The sequence below is a fragment of the Mustela erminea genome, chromosome 3 (assembly GCF_009829155.1).
Source record: "Mustela erminea isolate mMusErm1 chromosome 3, mMusErm1.Pri, whole genome shotgun sequence".
Lineage (NCBI taxonomy): Eukaryota > Metazoa > Chordata > Mammalia > Carnivora > Mustelidae > Mustela > Mustela erminea.
The window spans coordinates 52,247,227-52,267,418 of NC_045616.1; the positions used below are offsets into that span (position 1 = coordinate 52,247,227).

Sequence of the window (20,192 nt, forward strand, 5' to 3'; positions counted from 1 at the left end):
ATCAGGTTGTCAAATTCCTCCTTATTTGCAAATGGAGCTTTTATTCAAAGAAATACAAGGATGCATTCTAAATCTGAAACATCTGGCTTTTGTAATAAAGTAGTAGAAGCAGCTTGTGTTTTGGATTCAAATCAAAACTGTCCCACTTACTGACAAGTCACAGAAGCTCCCTGAACCTCAGTTTCCTTATCTGTCAAAAATTAGGATGATAATGCCTGACCCACATGACTGCTAGGACAAATGAAAGACTCGTTTGCCAAAACAAACCTACTTTGTGACACAGACTCTCAATCTTTGAAAAAACAAGTCAGTAATAAGTAAAATGTCTTTTCTTAACTGCCTCACAATCCAGAGCCTATTGTATACGCTGAATGTTCAACGTTCAGGGTCTAGTTGGCAGATAGACTGTTAATTTCACAAAAGATATAAAACAAAACAGGTCCAAGAAATATCAAGGACAAGTTGGGTAGATATGAACTCCGTGAAGGTCTGATTCAGCATCAGGGTGACATGGTCAAGTAGAAGAGGCAAGCTCTTTGTAGAATGTCTACTGCCCTCTAACTGGTACAGCCAAGAATAGTCTTGGCTTTTGTGTATTCCTGGAGTATTTTTCTAAGAATACACCACAAAAGACACTGAGGTTTCACAGGAGTTTCTTCATAGTCTAACATTATATATTATTGTATTATTTCCCTAAGAAACCCTCAGATAGAGTGGAGACTTGATTTTATGTTTAAGAATCTGTAATCAGGAGTCTTTACCAGAATAAGAACCAGAAAATCTGCTCTGCCTCTATTCCACAGTAGGCATATTAAAGTTTTCATCATTCCCAGATTTCTGACCTCCACATGTTTTGTGGTTGCCTTTTGCCTTAGAGCCATCCCATGAAAAAGATCTCCTTTTCCCTCAAAAGAAAAAAAAAAAAGATCATGATTCACAATAGCTAAATAACATAGTTTCTGCACTTTTAACAAGGTTGAGACATTCAAGCCTCAGTGAATATAACTGAATTCTAGAAGGTCATAGTATTTTTCTACTAAAAACTATTTAAAGTGCATTGCTTCCAGTAGGGTAGGAGGAACAAGTTTACTATATACAATTTTAAAGTGATTTCAAATGACTGTGAAAAGATGTATGTTTGAGATACAAAACAGTGTCCTAATACTGGAAACTAACTTATCGTAAACTAACTCAGATATAAAATTAACTGACGGTAGTGGGCATTATTATGTATGTGACACCTCTAGTTTAACGAGAAAGTATGCTATAAATGTTTTCAAATTGTTCCAATGAAAGAAATAAAAAACCTAAGTTGGTTAAACCTTTTGCCAAAGTAAAAACAGAAAATCAATATATCAGAGGTTCAACTGGGTGCTCTCCTGTGGCAGTTTGCCCCAAATTCCAAAAAATAAGATACCATTAACAAATTACAAAACAAAATCAGTTTATACACCTATGTATTAGAAATTATTCTCCAGGTAACAACTAATAACAGATACTCTAAAACACTGAGCATTTCACCATCGTGTTAAGTGGCTCTGATGGAAGCTGTTCTCTTAAATTGACAATAGGTAGGTAAACATCTTTACCCTCCATTACAGGAGAGGCTATCGACTAAAATATTACAGAATCTACTTTTAAGAGCATATTTAATCATCCACTCGAAATAGCACACTGAAAGTTAAACAGTTGCTCTGGCATTTAGTGTTGCTGAACCCAATATTTCCTATTTGTAAATATTTATCTATCCCAGAGACCAGAAATACGGTTTAGAACATCACCATTCTGTGCCTCTTTGTCTAAGTTCAGCCTTTTCTCAACCAGAAATGCCGTTTCTGCCGGCCACGCTGACTGTGTTCCTGAAGAAACCCCATCACCTCTGGCTTAGGATGGCCCTTTGGGTCTCTCACATCCCTGGTCTCACCCTCTACTCCTTTCCTCTCTTCCTTCACATTCCTATAATTTTAGAATGAGATTTGACACAGGGGGTTTTCAGAATTCCGGAGTGTGCCAGTTCTCAGGGAGCAGGTCAACTGCCGTCCTTCAGAGCATGGCATCTGGACACGCTGCTGGGTTCAAATCATGGCTCCATCCTCTGAGATCTGTTTGACATTGAGCAAGATGCTGGACCTCTCTGTTGTTAAGCTTTTCATTATGTAACACAGGGATCCTATTCGTACCTGACAAGGGTCTCAATGCAAGGATTCAAGGTGCTTTATATCCATGTATAATAGCCAACAATTCTATAGCGGTCACTAAGGGCCTGGTACTATTCAAGGTCCTCAAAATGTATGCTTGATGTTGTGGGTTCTACTGATAAATAGTACTCTAGAAAGTGTTTGATATTGTTAATATTATTGCATGGTCATGTTGGGGAAGGCTGTCTCAGACAAGTATATGAGAGGCTCTGATTCAGATTGCATTTATGCTTCTCTCCCACCGATGAAATGATGGCTTAGGGTTAAGAAAGCTACGGCTCAGTGTGGTTGGAGGAACTCTAATGGAGACCTCAAGACCAGAACTTGGATTTATCTACTTAATCCTCCTTTGACCATCACTCCTTCACTCCTTCTACCTTCTAGGTCTTCCTGTCTCTGCCGCCTCCTTCCTCAGGTGGTCTGTGGCAGATGCATCCTAACTAGCTTTTCTATAGCAGTCTAACCTCTGATCTACCACTTCCATGGACACCCTTTTCCTAAAGCACAGTTAAGGATGTCACTTACCACTCACAAACTCTAACTTTGCTTAATTTCTAGTGTAGGAAGTTGAATAAACGTTTAGCGTAAAGACTAGGGTGTAACGTTAACATGATCTGAGAGGTCTGTGTTAGTCAAACTTGCTTCTCCAGCTTCTGAAAACTGCATACTCTAAAACCACTGGTATTCCATTCTCATGGGAATACTCGTCCTTCCCCAATACAGTCATGACTCTGAGATCTTTCATGTATCCCCTGTCTCTGGGAAGTCTCTCTCTCTGGACCACCTAGTAAAATCCTGCTCGTTCTTACTTACCACCCTTCTGGCATTCTTTTTCTTGGGATATCACACAGCCCGACTCTTGGTGGAATGTTCCATATGAGTAAATTATGGTTGAGATGTATAGAGAAAACCTGTGGCAGGAAGCGTAAACACTCGTCAGTAAAGAAGAAAAGAGGCTGTGCCTCAGAGTTTTCTTTTTCATCAGGGAAAATTCCTACTTTATTTGATTCTACCACTTGCAGTTAGCTAAGGTAATGTGCTGTGAAATGATTAACAGGTGCAACAAGTGAAAAAGAAGCTTCAATTAACTCTCTCTAAACAAATTTAGTAGTTGGGCACTTGCGTGATTTCCTGACTTTAATATCATATGGTTGATGAGCAGTTTGTCTCAATGGTGTACTTGGTCATCAGTGTGTAATCATTATCTAAAATAAGAAATGTTCTCAAGTAGCGCGTAGAAGAGAGACCCTCGATATTTGAAATTAGCAAGTAACATATTACACTTTCAGTTTTCATCTCACGTTCCCTCAGTAACTTAACTTTTGGTGCCATTCCTGAGTAGTAATTCCTAATTTTTCCAGCATAGTCTGTATATCCATTTTGCAAGCATCTGAAACATTTAAAGAGCTAGTCCTCTGCATGTATCACTGCTTCGAATTGCAACGAGATAGAAGGGACTGTGTGTTCAAGGTGGGATGAGTTGTCTGAAAAGTTGTCTGAACTCTCATGAAAGAGTTGAGGTGTTCACTGATTCTTAAAAATGAATTTGAGGGGCACCTAGGTGGCTCAGTGTGTTAAGCCTCTGCCTTTGGCTCAGGTCATGATCTCAGGGTCCTGGGATCGAGCCCCACATGGGGCTCTCTGCTCAGCAGGGCGCCTGCTTCCCCCTCCCTCTCTGCCTGCCTCTCTGCTACTTGTGATCTCTCTCTCTCTCCTCTCTCTCTCTGTCAAATAAATAAAATCTTCTAAAAAAAAGAATTTGAATTAAACAGGAGAGCAGGGTGCTTGGATGGCTCTTCAGTTAAGTGTCTGCCTTTGGCTCAGGTGATGATCCCGGGATCCTGGGATCAAGCCCCACATTGGGTTCCCTGCTCAGCAGGGAGTCTGCTTCTCCCCCTCCCTCTCCCCCTCTCACCACCCCCCGCCCCTGCTCTCTCTCTCTCTCTCAAATAAATAAAATATTTTAAAAAAACAAAAACAAGAAGAGAGCAAACACTGCTAAAGCAAAGACACAGGCGTATCCAGAGGGCTGTGAGCTTGGCTGTAGATATTGTAGATATTGGGAATTAGGTGAAACAGAGGGGGGTCAGACTATGCGCAGTTCTGAGAGCCAAGCAGGGCACTAACCCAACAGTGTTAAGTATGGTCTGAAAAAGTAACATAACAGAAACAGCCCTTTAGAAAAAATACTAGAGAAATTCTTGAGACTGTACATTAGATTTATTGTCACACACGTGCACAGAAGTCTGCATACAGCTTTAAGGAGCTCACGGTTTTCGTGAAGCCAGTCGTACGGTCTGGTGAAGAACCCTACCACTGGAGACCAGGGACCCTGATAAAAGACCAAGTCGAATGGCGATGAAAGCCTTCCTTAGGATGGTGGCAGCGGGGATGGAGGGAGGCATTTCTGAAGAAAAAGAGATTTGGTATCTGATTGGACAGGGAGCTGGAAGAGGAAGCGGGGATAGTCAAAGAGAACAATTCAGGAGACTGAAGAAAAAATGTTGCCCGTGAAAAAAATTAGCTGTGGTTCATAAAGACTAGTATCTGTCTTGTGCTTATTAGTTTTGTATGCTTGTATTTATAATGGAAGTCCTAGGGGGAAGGTGAAGAGATTCATGTCTAAACATCCAAGTAAGAGGAAGTTTTAGAACTTTGGGCTCAGAGAGAGCTAGCTACATGCTCAATTGCGCTCTGTGAGACAAGGCAAAATGTCCTTCTCACAACATCTTAAGCCAGGAATATGTTCTTTGAATTTACAACTTCTTAAAATAGGAGTCAATAAAAAAAAAAAAAAAAAAGGCAGCAAGTGTTTTCAAGTTAACTGGGGAGAAAAAAAATTTTTTTCTCCTAACACCACATTTCAAGTTTTGTATATTTACACTAGTTTTAATATGAATGTTTAGAAACTTGTAACCAATCCAGGTCGATTCTGTTATCCTTCCTACAAATTATATTGTGAATGCTTAAATTGTTTTATTTTATGTGAAACAATATTTTTAATCAAATCAAACTATAAAACAAACTGACTCTAAAGTCGGTCTGTTCTTCATTTCTTATAATCTATAATCAGGAAATCCATTCACTCATGCTTTATAATTTTTGTGCTTTTAAGTGGTCAGAGGACTGTGACATCTGCATAAAGTCACATCTGAATTGATCATGGTCCAGGCAGAGGGTAACTTTAAAACACAGCATGAAGAAAGGTTGAATATGTATATTAGAAGGTTATTGAGAGCTGGCATTTCCCACCCCCTGACCCCTGACTTTGAATGAGACCATTCTCTTGGGTGAATTTATCTTAAGGTAGGACAACAGCCTCAACGCAGGCCACAGCGTTCTAAGTGAGGAGGAGGCCCGCGGTTTCAAAGCCAGTTTAAATGCAGGCTCTTCTTAGCAGTAAACCACACGCATGTATTCATCATTGATTTTCAAATGATAGGTTTCTATATCACTGGTTTAGGATCCACAGTCTTGCATTCCTGAATCTATATTATGCCAAAAGAATAACAACTTGGTGGCTGGAAACAGAAATGGTTATTATACGGCTCCAAAATGCTAGCTGGCACAATATGCTAAAAACAGCAGAAATTCACCGGTAAAAGGCAGAATTTATTTGTTCTTAAAAATAACTTTATGCTCTAAAAATATGAATTTAAGAAGTGTCATCGTGGTTCAAAATATTTTATGTTCAATATGGAAACACCTTAAAATATGTGACTAATCTTCTAAAATGGCATAATTTCCAAATAACAGGAAATATTCCAAGAGAAAAAGAGAATGCTTTCAAATCCTTTTTTTTTTTTAGTTTTGAGACATTTATTGGATGAAAAACTATAATGTATGTTTACTGTTTTTTTTTTTTCCTGCTGCCCTAGATCATTGTTTAAAAATGTGGGCAGAAAGATGTAGGTTTTGTTGGAATTTCTCAGAGAGTTTACTGTAGAAATTTTTTTTTTTAATTTTCAAAAAAACCCCTTTTCTCAGAGCATCCGTGAAGCATTTCCATTTTCACACACTGGCCCAGTGCTTGTCATATCACAGGACAACACATTTCACAAAGCGGTTTTACTTCCTTTTAGCAAAATAACTCCTCCATGCAAACCAGTATTGGCATCTACCAAGCAAGAGTTTTAGTTTCCTCTGATCTATTCAAGCTTCACTGCACTGCTTAACTGACTCTTTCCCCCCTTCTTTTGAAATTACCCACCTAATTTTCCATTTAATTGTTTATTTAAACCAGATCTCACGCAGGCTTAGGAGATAAGTGACATATGTATTGAGTGTATCAGACTGAACTTCAGCTGACAGGAAAGTATAGGGCAAATTTTGTCTTGGTTTTCTCAGCCTCTTTCTATCCAGTAGAATCTATTAATTAAAACAAGAGCCTTAACATATTCACAAGAATGATTCAGTTAAGACACATTAAATATAAATTTATTTTTTCAAGCATTTTTCTAAGTAAGCAAATCCTTTGTACCTCTCCTAGTGATACTCGGTAAATGTATTTGTTTCACATAGCAAATTTTGCCACCAAAAACTGTCCAAATTAACTGGAAAAGAAAATTTTGGCTTTTGACATATTTAGCCAGCTGTAGAGAATTTAGTGACTTTCAGTGAAGTTTTATTATAGAAGAGTAATTTATATTCAAATTCAGCCAACATTTCCTAAGAAACTACTGTGTCCTTGACACATGTTTTGGGGGTGAGGGGGTTCGTTTATTTTTATTTTTCTCCCAGTAACTTAGAGAATTTTACGGATGACCCAATTGACAGATTTAATCTTGTAGTTATTTGTTATATAGTCAGCCTGTTTATTCATGCATAAAATGAGACAGGTAAATGAATGGGATATGAAGAACAAATGTGCTCTACACAGTTTGCCTCAAATGTATTTTAATTCAAAAGATGTTTCCATAAATATTTCCTGAAATATACCTGTGCTTTGCCTTCCCACTCCCTCCTCATCTTTAGCTCAGGCCATCACCATAGTTTCCAGACTGCTTCATACTCCCAGACCTTCCAAATTACAGGATATCCCAATGCCAGTATATCTCTCTGTCCCCTTAGAGGCCTGTGTACGGCCTCTGCTCTGTGACCCTCTTGGGTTTGCATTTCTACCATTTAAATCCAAGATGTATCAGCCTGGAAGTCAAGTTCTCCATGTCCTTCTAAGGTCTTCGACTCTCCTCTCTTTTCATGAGTTCCCTACTAGCCAGTTTGCTCACAGTGTCCCTGATTGTGCTCTGTAAATTCCCACCTCAGCCCTTTCCCCGAGCCCAATCATAAGCTCAGCATGTCTTACTATCTCTTCTCTTTTTTCAAGGCCCACATCAACTCCTGACTCTTAGGTGAATCTTCACTGGATAATCTCTTCCCTCCTAGGAGCTCACTAACACTTAGTCTGGATGGCACCTCTCTGTAGGCACCTGCCCCGAGGCCGCATTGTCCTGGTTTGGACATTTCACATGTGTGTATTGGATTACCACAAAGGAATTGCAGGGCGTTTGAGGACTGGGGCCAAGTCCTTGCCTCCCCACAGGGTAGCACACAGTATCATTCGTCCTGGGGTAATAGACACTTGTGTTTTAAGATAATGATAATGATGACTGACCATAACAGTGAGGTTTGACTGTCTCCTTTAGAGAACTTCAGAAAACAACTGTCTAGTTTTCCAGCAAGGATTGTCAAATTGGAGAGCAGGTCTCTATTCCTCTGCAGTGAGAGGCAGCAGAAAAAAACCAACAGATGATGTTCTGCCTCAGCTATGGTTGTACCAACTCCCTCCATAGCTCTTCCTGTCATGGAGCAATGTATTTTGCATTATGAGAAATGGCATCCTTCAGATAGCCGGTTCTGTTAGTGGCGGGTTAAACATCAGCTACCTATCTACAGGAACCCTTTCAATGTCCATATTAGATGACTCTTCTTGTGCCGTGGTGAATCGGCACCACAGTGGAGGCAACATGCCTTCATTTCAGCTCTTAAGAAGGAGTCCTGCTTTTGAAGGAGAACAAGACTTCAGGGTCATAGGCTGAACTTGGGAGGAGGGCAGACCAGAGGAAAACCATAAGGAGAAACCACTCCAAGGAAAGGGGAACTCAGCAGCAAACTGTGGAAGAGGCTACCTCTCCTGCAGCTCCTAGAAATTATAGTCTTACTGGTATGCCCTTTCTTCACTTGAGGACACACAGACACACAAAATAAAACCCAAACCATTGAACTGAAAGAGTGAGTCACGCCAGTCAGACCTTTGCCAAGCTAGTCAGTTGAAGTGCAGAACCGATTCTGTGCTTTTCTTAGGCCCTGAACAACCAGTCTGACTTTCTTCCTGAATTTTTTTTTTCATAGAATAAAAGTATATGTCGATTTCTGAGCGAGTTGGTATATATTAGCTCTTCTCGTTAAAACATCTTTCGTCTTCCTTCAGAGAATATTTAAAAACTAACTGACTGGGTTAGTCTTCACATGGAGGCTGTTAGTCATCCTACAGACTTTGTTGTATGTCTTACCCTGTTAAGCTTTGATTTTTAATCTCTCATAGTGTCTTCTCTAGAAACGTACTTGAATCTAGATTTCTTCCTGAATACTTTCATTGTTTTGTGTTAACAGGGAACGGATATGGCAATCCCCGAAACTCACCAGGTCTGCTGGTCTCACCTGGTAACTTGAACAAGAATATGCAAGCAAAATCTCCTCCTCCCATGAACTTAGGGATGAATAACCGTAAACCAGATCTCCGAGTTCTTATTCCACCAGGCAGCAAGAATACGATGCCATCAGTGGTAATGCGAGACTACGTTTTAAATAAATGTTGATCATGTTTTGTATATGTTTTGCTGTTTTTGTATCTTTCTAACATTTTTGAATTACTTAGGGGCTCCCAGAAAATTAATCTACTGATGCTATTGCTAGAGCCCTGTTTGTATTTAGCCATTATTTCTGGTAACTGGTTCACATTTCCCTTTTCCATGTTAAAAAAAAAAAAAAAAAATCAAAAACAAAAACAAAAAAACCAACATCCAATAAACTCCCCTATAAAACTCGTGTTCTGGGACCAAAAAAAAAAGCATTTCCTTTTTTTAAGACCTGCAATTTATAATTAGAAAAAAATCATGACTTACTACTCTGCTTATGGTGCATACAGTTTGACCAACGGTAGAATCAAACTCACAAAATAGGGAATTTCATAACAGATTTTTATAATACTGAACTAGTTATGTCCTCAAGGTGCTGACAACCAAAAATCTTTTCCATAATTTCTAAATGAATGTTCTCATGTTAGTAGCTGGCCATTCTTTTCTTAGGTATATTGCAACGATTACTATAGCACATGCCTGTACAATGCCTCAGTTCATCTTTCCATATATGCCCTTCATGCAAATAACTACCTCCGAAAAGCAAATAGTTTTAAAATCCTAGGCATTCTGAGAACAAAGGTTGTATTTTACATTAAAAAAAAAAGTTGGCCCTGTAAGAAAAAATAAATAAAAAAATAATTAAGAAGTATAAATAATATCCCTGGACTCTCTCATTTTCCTTTCTCCTGGGTCTGCAGGGCTAAGACGAAGATAATAACTGTGGGACCAAATTCAATAACAAAGAGACTTACATCAGTGTTCTCCAAATTAGCTTTGCTTAAGAGCGAGAACATTTAAAACCAAGATTCAGTAGACAAATTTAGATCATTCTGCAAACACATTTCTTTTTTTTCATTCTGTGCTCTGTGGCAAGCTTCAGGGTAAAACAGTCCTGCAAGCTGATTAGTTTATTATGGCACAGTGCAGATTAATTTTGAATATCAACCAAAAAAAAAAAAATCACATAATATGCAACATTCCCTTCGGAAAGACTGGGTCTAATAAATAAAACCTCCCACAGGGCCATAGCCAAGCGGTGTGGGCCATGCATGGCAGCCTGTCTCTATCCGCAGATTTATTCTAAGTTCCTTAAAACTGATGTTCTCCCAGGGATAGGGATCCTGTGAGTGGTCCTACAACCAGCCTCTCACCAGCAGCCAGGTGCAGCACCCCCCCACCTCCTCCAGCAAGTGGGGTTTCAAAATATAATCTTTTTTCTTTTTTTTTTCAAAACGTGGTGCTGAAATAATGAAGGTTGAGACACTGACCTGTGCAGAAAACTGGATAGATTGTCTTCACATTGGAGACAAACAGCTCATTAAGGGAAACAAAGAATGTCTTTGTAAGGAGTTATCTGTAGAGTCTAGGTTTTAAAATTGTTTAAACTGTTGTGTCTATCAGAAGATGCTTTGCCTTTTGTTGAAAAGATTTTGCCCAATTATAAATATTTACAGACACTAATTAATAAAACTCCTTCCCCATGCTCTCAGTCTGAGGATGTCGACCTGCTTTTGGTAAGTAGTAAGAGTACTTCCCTTAAATGGCACCTGCAAGGAGAAACCCAAGGTGACTTTTAGGTGGAGTGGCTCTAGTAAAATGGGAAGATTTCAGAAGTTACCATAGTGTGTCCAAATGAATCATATTTAAATGCCATTAATTTCAGGTATCACACACCTGAGAAGAATGTCAGGTTATTTATTTTTCTGTCTCAACCTTTGCAAGAGAAGACCATGTTTTCAGTTTATTTTAGGACTTGATTTATTGTAAAATTCTAACAAAAATAATTTCCTTATTTAAACCATGAAGATACTTATTTTTCTAAGAATTCAAACTGTCATGATTTTTAAATGTATGTGAATCTTTAATCTGCTTGCTGTAAGGAGTTAAATATACATGTTAGGGGCTTTGCCATTTAGTTCTGAGGGAAGTTTAGAAGAATCTGAAAAAAGTGGTCAGAGCACCACCTGCTGGTCAGAATGTAGCATGAAATTCTGCCCATCTGCTCTGCTGTGTATAGAACTGAGCATAAAAACCACCATGGTTGATTTTAATTTTTTTTTTAATTTGCATTTGAATAAAAACTGAAACAATGGAGTACAGTATACATATTTCATCAGTTTTCAACATAGTCTGTTTTTACCCATAATAAAGCTTATGGTACTTGTTACTAGTTCAGTTGCCTAGGAGATACTGATGTAATGGGTTACTATGGCAACAGCTGGTCTCTTGAAGGATTGTAAATGATAGGGTTGGCAGAGTTCATAGAGACACATGTTAAATGATTAATTTCATGAGACTTGTACCAAGTTATTTCTTTATACACAAAATTAATACTGAAATCTAATATTTTTAACTTAAAAAAATTCTATCAATAATGTCTCTTTATTTACTTTAAAAGAATCAAAGGATAAATAACTCCCAGTCTGCTCAGTCATTGGCTACCCCAGTGGTTTCCGTAGCAACTCCTACTTTACCAGGACAAGGGATGGGAGGATATCCATCAGCCATTTCAACAACATATGGTACCGGTGAGTAGCTTTACCATGTTCAAATAGTGCATTAAATACTTTTTGTTAAAAAGCAAGATTAAAAAAAAAAGATGTCACTCTTTAGTCTATTAGGAAACTTCATTTAGTACCTGTGGCATCCACAGACTATACCATTACCTATATGTTACTAAGACAAAGTGAATATCCATATTTTTTCTTTCTTAAGTGACTGAAAGTTTTATTGACCTGACCTGAATTCAATATAAAAGACCAATTTCAAGGAAAATGAGCCATTATTTCTTGGATATAATAGAAAGCTCACTTTCTCAGGATTGTTTAAAAAACATTTCTAGATCATCAAAGATGTATATACTGTAATGCCAGATTGTAGTTCTAGTAAACTAAAATTGCAAGCTGTGCTACTTTAAAGCTTTTGTGGAATATTTATTTTTTGGTAAACGAGACATCTCTTTTAAATTGAAATTGCTCCCGATGCTTTATCTCCTTCTACCCCGAGAGTAAGAGAGTTTATAATAATCATTACATGATACTAATAAGAGTATTTTTGAATTGGAAATGTGTATTTACCATTTGATAATTTTCAAATTAAGTGTTTTCCCTCATTGTTTTATTTATTGGTCTAGAGTACTCTCTGAGTAGTGCAGACCTGTCATCTCTGTCTGGGTTTAACACCGCCAGCGCTCTCCATCTTGGGTCAGTAACTGGCTGGCAACAGCAACACCTACATAACATGCCGCCATCCGCCCTCAGTCAGCTGGGGTAAGCAATGTTATTTCTATTATAAAACACTTTGAGAATGTGTTCTTGGATGACAACAGCAGTCTCTAGATACTGTGCTCTAGTGTCCCATTGAAGGATGTAAAATTCTACTTTATCAGAATGGGAAAGTAATTATCAGATCAGTATCTTTTAAGTCGGTTAGATATGCCTTTCCTTGTTTTTTGAGAGAAGGGGAGCTCTGTGATAATGAGATACATTACTTCCCTATTGTTTTAGGCTATATTGGTTTTCACTTTGATCAATGAAAAACTTTCATTTAGTTGACTTTTCATATAGCTCACGTGGGACATAAGAAGATACTTATAAGTTCTTTAAATTTTAGATATATTTGTGAACCCTTATCACTCAGCATACACCATCTAATTTATGCTAACCTTAACCTAGTACTACAGGATCTCCTATACCATCGATTTCATATATGTATAGTGTACTCACCATATGGCTATATATTTATAGATATTGCACAAATATAAATATATGTGTATATGCACATACACTAATTACCTAAATTTGGGTATAAAAATAATTTCTGTTGTTTTCTGAAATCAGAATATGTGTATTTCTGCCCCCTTGTGGTAATTTTGAGAAATGTCTTTATCATAGAAATGACTCCTGTCATTTATGTATGGAAATGTTCTAACCTTTAAAAAGCCCTGAATTCATAATTCACACTCCTTGTAAAACAGATAGTTTTTTTAAGCTTAAAACGTGAATCAAAGATCTGACTTTAAGTTTAACTAATAACTCCATCACTGCAGTTAATCTTCACAAGAAAATACTAGGAAGATATAAAATATTGAAAGATAAGAGCTTATATTTTAGAAACACTCTATATGCCTACCTCGTTTTTACTTTTCTGCCGAGCCATGTGGTTAGAATGGTTAGCTAGCTCTGCGCTAAAGAAATAATGAGAATAAAACACTGATTAGAATAAAAATCTCTGACATCACAACTTCATCTCATATCCTCCCTGCCCTCCTAGCTTTCTTGTGGAATTGATTTCACATAGATGAGTGCTCTAGTAATAGAGTTTCCCCCATTCACTATTTGCTTATGTGCATCCTGCTCACTGATCATTACTGTTGAAAATCTAATCTTCCATGTAAACAATAAAATAAATTTACATGATATTATTGCTGTGCTTTCTTAAAAGATTGTTAACTATTTAGATATATTAAATACTGATCAGCAACAGAGTTTCTCCTTTTAGGACATTTAAATTTTCTCAGAATTGTTAACTATGCAAGTAGACATTTACTGCAATAACTTTTTGAGATAATTATGACTGAGTACACGATACCATCCAGGCAGTCTTGAAGTACATACATGCGGTGTCGCACCGCTGGGGCTAAGCAGTGAATCCACTGTACGTGCTTCTTGGCAAGGATCAAGGCAGCTGTTCACATGTCATGTTTCACAAAATTCATCCATTAGAGGACTGGATTTCCTTAGAAATTATCGATGTCAAAAGCCATATTATTTTATCTGAATGTGGCTTTCTTTTGTTTTTTTGAAACACCCGACAATTTGCATTTTACATATTAATGTATGTATTTTAACTATACTGTAATCTTAAAAGTCACTTCTATTACATGGGAAGAATCTAATTTTCTGCTTCCCTTAATAAAAGCTTCAGTAAATGAGAAGGGAGAGAACTGGCCTACAGAGGAACCAAATTACCACAGCCAGGGATGAAGCATTTTGTTTAGTTCCGGTTTCTTTCAACAACGGTTTTCATGGTGCAGTATTTGACTCTGAACTTGGTCTATGAGTTTTTATTGCACTTTTAATCACTTCCCTTATCCCTCAAATAGATAGGATACCCCTTCCACACCTTCTGGTTTTGGCCAGCCTCCTTCCTTCCTTCCTTTCTTCCTTCCTCTCTCTCTCTCTCACACACACACACACAAACACACACACTCACACACACACACACACAGGGTAGCTTTTGCAAAAAAAAAAAAGGTTCCTTCAGAGGGACTAGCCCTTGTTCACACAATTAAATGTTAAACTATTTTTGAAAATCCCAAGTTGTAAAATTTATGTAAAATAAATTATATGAGGTTTCTTAATTCCCTACAGTGTGAATTAATTCAAAAAAATCAGTATTTTTTTTAGGCTACAGTTTCCTCATGTTCTTATGTGAGGGGTTCACGTTCCTCTGTAGAGATATAGTGTTCAGAGTAGAGTAAAATATATTTCAGCTCTTCCAAAGCATGTATTCCCAGCAGCCCACGATGGTCACCATAGTTCTTTCCCAAAATTAAGAGGATAAAAGAGCCCTTCATGTTTTGTTGATGGAAATACCTTCAATTCTTAAAAGCAGTACTTTTAACTCTCTATAGTATTTGATTTTATCTAACCAAGTCAGATAAATGGCATTCATTGATTTGTTGCAGGAAGCAGAAATGACAGGCAGAAGGAACTTGCCATCAGGGGTTAGTGACAGTCCTTTGGATACGAATATTTGAGCAAATGACCCTCAAATTTTTAAGCGTTTTTCTCATAGCGCCTTAAAAAAGGGCAGCCTGTTTTCTGGAAGCATTTCTATACACCATCTTTGTTGATGTGGGTGTTTAAAGACAACTTTTAAAAGGTTAAGTTAAATATAGTTTGATAGTCTAATTTCCAGGCGGAGGCAGTAAGAAATTTGAATAAAACTATCCAGTCATGTTTCATTTCTGAGCAATTATGGGGAAGGGTAGGTGTTTTCCCAGTTGGAAGGCATCTGTAGTACATGAAAACTTGCAGCAGGAGTGGAGATGGGCAACTTGCATATCTGGCTTCTGTCTCCCCACCCACCTCTTTCTCACCCACACACATGGAGTATTTCACAATTCTCTGGGTCTATAAAAATTTTGCTCTCAAGAACAAGCAGACCAACATGCTTATATCTGAATCTAGCATGTATACAGCTAAGGGATTTTTAATGCTTTTTTTCTTTCCAAGATAATAATTTGATAACAGAGACTAGCCAATAACACTTCATTCTGTTTGGAATCCTCCACCACAGTAGAATGAAGCTGAGTCTCAGTCATCACGTACATCTCAGGACTGCGTTTAGCGTCCCCAGAACTACTCAAAATGCTTCATATGTGCTTTCAGTGTCACAGGAAATGCCACTAGAAAGGAAACCGAGGGGCTCGCTTATTTGTTTACAGGAAGGGATAAGCAAGCAGTGAGTGTTGTTATCTCCCATGGGGAAGAGAAGCCGCAAAACCAGTACAAGCCAGTTCACAATGGAAGATACCGTAAATACGTAGATAATGCAGTTTCTAAAAGCTGCATTAAGGGAAACAGCATTTTGATTACACTATTTTTTGCATCAATTAATCCATCCAGATCAACTGCTTCTACTTGTCCATCTCACCAAAGTTTTTTACTAATTGTCCACGTCTCCCTGCCTGTGAAAAAGCAATCTAAATGTCAAAGGGCAGTCAAAGTATTGGTTGAGACGCCACTTTGTTTACAGGCTCCTAATTGACGTTCGTTATTAAAGAGTTGTGTGATTCATAGTAGAAGCATTTAATTAAATTTTAGTGAAACAGCCTTTCTTATCGAGAGCCAGGAAAATTCTTTCTTCCAGAAATCAAAAGATGATTTCCTCTGACATCAAAATGAATCATTAAGTAACTTTGAACCCAGATAAAACAGTCCACCATCATGGATCCTTTTGATATACAGGTGTTCCCTCCCCCCACAGCCCTGGCTTAATATCTTCTTGATTTAAAGATTATTTAATTAAACTCTTAGAAAATTAATAAACCGATGCAGTGTCAAGTAAAAATTATAAGTAAATAATGACAAGTATAAACAGGCGATTGAAAAATCATACCACTGAATGTGGTAACTCGATATAAAGGCTAGGACTGTTTTGATCCTATAACATAAAAGCTGGAGAAAGAAAGGCTTATTAGGGAAACAAATAATTCTCCTTTAGGTCATTCTAGGCATTAGCTCATCTATTAAGAGAAGGAAAGTAATTCTTTGCCAGTAGGTGGTGCTTTTGTATAAAACATCACTCAAAGATAAACTCATTTTGACTAATTTTATATCTCTATGCATCTTGAGCCTGAATTGCATCTCCCAAAAAGCCAACCCCAAGTTATTCCACTTTTTCCTCTGAAATATATCCCCATTTTCTCACTGCTCGTAATGACTTTTTAATGCCACCTAATTCTCTCCATTTGAAAGTAACATAATCACGTCCCTGGGTAGGTAGGCTCACTTTCCTTTGTCTAGAATGGGTGTATCTGTATGGATTATTCTTCACCGTGACTACTAAGGGAGATATCTGTGCTCTCTTGACAACGTGGGCAAGTAACGCTGACTGTAGCCACGGATGTCAGTGCGATCAGAATGCAGGAGCAGGACAAGCATCTTAAAATTGATGTCGGCAGTGTTCTCCCAGTTTATCCTGATCAAAGTCATTGCGATTGCCAGCTGACACCCAAGGGCTTAATGCTTTTCCCTCCAGAGTGCCAAGTGTCCGAATTCTTCCTCATTTGGGAAGAAGGGAAAGTTATACTCTCCTGGAATAAATGAGGATTAAGGCTTATAAACACAATAAAAGCACACTAGATCCTTCTTTACAAAAGCTTTTCCTTAGACAAATCCACATTTCTCAGCTCATACCAATTATAACTACAGGCTGAGCGATATCCTACTACACACGGCGGCAGGGAGAGGATGGCAGTGATGAAGTTGAGGTTCTTGTGGAAAATAGACGCTCCTTGCGTCCCACGTAACAGAAAGGATGAAGAAGGGCCAGCCCTTGAGCAATGTTAGTGGGGTAGGAAGTCTAAGTGTTTTTAAACCAACACTCAATTTTTGGCCAATAATCTTCAGCCTCCTTCCCCATCTTTCGCCCCCTCCAGTCTTTCGCCAGATACAGTTAAGTGTAGCATTTTAGGGGATTTATTCACTCGAAATTTGAACTCTCATTCCTCGCTCTGAAGACTGTACATCTTCATGTGTTCGCACTTATTACGTGGAGGGAACCATTTATATCCGTCACAGGCTTTTTGCAGTAATTTCCACACACAGGCGTTACTCAGTCAGAGACGTCTCATTCAAAAGCTACATGTTGTATCTTAAATCTTAGGTTAGATTTCGGAACTAGTCTAGGGAGAAATTCCACGGACACAGAAAATGCTTTTTTCTAGCGTGTCATGTTAAGCCTCTCTGAGGCAGTAACCTGCATGTGTAGGGAGCCTGTCAGAGACTCGAGGTATGATTCACGAGGCCTGGCCCCGTTAAATACTGTAATTACTCCCAGGCATTCTCAGTGGCTCTGAGCAGGCGCTGCCCCTCACCCCCACCCCAGTGCTTCCGAGCACGCTCTGCTCCCTCTGGGCATGCTCCGGTGTCTGTGCGAGTCTTGAAGCTGATGTTTGATGTGATTGTGAGTTCCTGGGGGCTCCAGGCCTCCTCCGTCTGTAACTGGGTTTCCTTTCCTCCTACAGAGCTTGCACTAGCACTCATTTATCTCAGAGTTCAAATCTCTCCCTGCCTTCTACTCAAAGCCTCAACATCAAGTCAGAACCTGTTTCTCCTCCTAGAGACCGTACCACCACCCCTTCGAGATACCCACAACACACGCGCCACGAGGCGGGGAGATCTCCTGTTGACAGCTTGAGCAGCTGTAGCAGTTCGTACGACGGGAGCGACCGAGAGGATCACCGGAATGAATTCCACTCCCCCATTGGACTCACCAGACCTTCGCCGGACGAAAGGGAAAGTCCCTCAGTCAAGCGCATGCGACTCTCTGAAGGATGGGCAACATGATCAGATTATTACTTAATAGTTTTTTTTTTTTCTTGCAGTGTGTGTGTGTGCTATACCTTAATGGGGAAGGGGGGTCGATATGCATTATATGTGCTGTGTGTGGAAAAAAAAAAAAAAGTCAGGTACTCTGTTTTGTAAAAGTACTTTTAAATTGCCTCAGTGATACAGTATAAAGATAAACAGAAATGCTGAGATAAGCTTAGCACTTGAGTTGTACAACAGAACACTTGTACAAAATAGATTTTAAGGCTAACTTCTTTTCACTGTTGTGCTCCTTTGCAAAATGTATGTTACAATAGATAGTGTCATGTTGCAGGTTCAACGTTATTTACATGTAAATAGACAAAAGGAAACATTTGCCAAAAGCGGCAGATCTTTACTGAAAGAGAGAGCAGCTGTTATGCAACATATAGAAAAATGTATAGATGTTTTGGACAGACCCGGCAAAGGGTGGCCATTGGTAAATGTTAGGAACGCACCAGGTCACCTAACATCCCGAGAACGCGCTCACAAACCTGCACGCATATCATTGGCGTATGGCACTCATTAAAAAGGATCAACGACCATTAAAAGAGGACCATACCTATTTAAAAAAAAAAAAAATGTGGAGTTTGAGGGCTAACGTATTTAATTAAATAAATAAATCTGGGTCTGCATCTCTTATTAAATAAAAATATAAAAATATGTACATTACATTTTGCTTATTTTCATATAAAAGGTAAGACAGAGTTTGCAAAGCATTTGTGGCTTTTTGTAGTTTACTTAAGCCAAAATGTGTTTTTTTCCCCCTTGATAGCTTCGCTAATATTTTAAACAGTCCTGTAAAAAACCAAAAAGGACTTTTTGTATAGAAAGCACTACCCTAAGCCATGAGGAACTCCATGCTTTGCTAACCAAGATAACTGTTTTCTCTTTGTAGAAGTTTTGTTTTTGAAATGTGTATTTCTAATTATATAAAATATTAAGAATCTTTTAAAAAATCTGTGAAATTAACATGCTTGTGTATAGCTTTCTAATATATATAATATTATGGTAATAGCAGAAGTTTTGTTATCTTAATAGCGGGAGGGGGGTATATTTGTGCAGTTGCACACTTGAGTAACTATTTTCTTTCTGTTTTCTTTTACTCTGCATACGTTTTATAAGTTCAAGGTCAGCTGTCAAAAGGATAACCTGTGGGATTAGAACATATCACATTGCAACACCCTAAATTGTTTTTAATACATTAGCAATCTACTGGGTCAACTGACATCCATTGTATATACTAATGAGTTTCTTTCATGCTATTTTTTTGTTTTTGTTTTTGCATTATTATCAAATGCAGGGCCCCTTTCCGATCTCACCATTTCACCATGCATCTTGGAATTCAGTAAGTGCGTACCCTAACTTGCCCGGATCCTAAATTATCTGGTTGGTTTTTCAGCCTAGAATCTGAGACACTTTTTAGAAACATGCCCGGAATAGAGAAGCTGTGTTGGGGCACATGTCCTGCAAATATGGCCCTAGAAACCAGTGATATGGCGTTTACTCAACGCACAAGTCATAAATTCCCACAGAAGAAAAATGTGAAAGACTGGGTGCTAGACAAGAAGGAAGCAGGTAAAGGGATAGTTGCTTCGTCATCCATTTTTAATTATTTTAACTGACCCTCAACAATCTTGTCAGCAATATAGGACTGTTGAACAATCCCGGTGTGTCAGGACCCCCAAATGTCACTTCTGCATAAAGCATGTATGTCATCTATTTTTTCTTCAATAAAGAGATTTAATAGCCATTTCAAGAAATCCCATTAAAGAACCTCTCTATGTCCCTTTTTTTTTTAATTTTTCAAAAAATAGCGATGACTCTTGTCTAATATTTGTCTATAAGGGATTAATTTTCAGACCCTTTAAAAAGTGAGTGCCATAAAAAAAAGTTGATATATATTGTTTTAAAAGAGATTTCAATCTAGGAATGATTTTCCTTCTCTTGGAATGTGAAGATCTGTCGATTCATCTCCACTCATGTGCATTGACATACACAGCAACAAAGATACAGACAGTAAGATCGACACTGCT

At 38.2% G+C, this 20,192-nt stretch overlaps 1 protein-coding gene across 22 annotated transcripts in view; it reads left to right on the plus strand.

Moving 5' to 3' along the window:
* The window catches only part of MEF2C (myocyte enhancer factor 2C), a 174,592-nt gene extending 154,663 nt beyond the window's left edge, over nt 1–19,929 (plus strand). For 15 of the 22 annotated variants that reach the window (XM_032335773.1, XM_032335774.1, XM_032335778.1 and 12 more), the window contains 5 exons: nt 8,811–8,983; nt 10,549–10,572; nt 11,457–11,586; nt 12,192–12,327; nt 17,814–18,135. In XM_032335773.1, the coding sequence (XP_032191664.1) occupies nt 8,811–8,983; nt 10,549–10,572; nt 11,457–11,586; nt 12,192–12,327; nt 17,814–18,135 (785 nt within the window). Of the gene's footprint in view, nt 1–8,810; nt 8,984–10,548; nt 10,573–11,456; nt 11,587–12,191; nt 12,328–17,813 lie in introns of all 22 variants that reach the window. The other 7 variants (XM_032335789.1, XM_032335795.1, XM_032335790.1 and 4 more) reach the window with 4 other exon arrangements.
* The last annotated feature ends 263 nt before the right edge of the window (nt 19,930–20,192 follow it).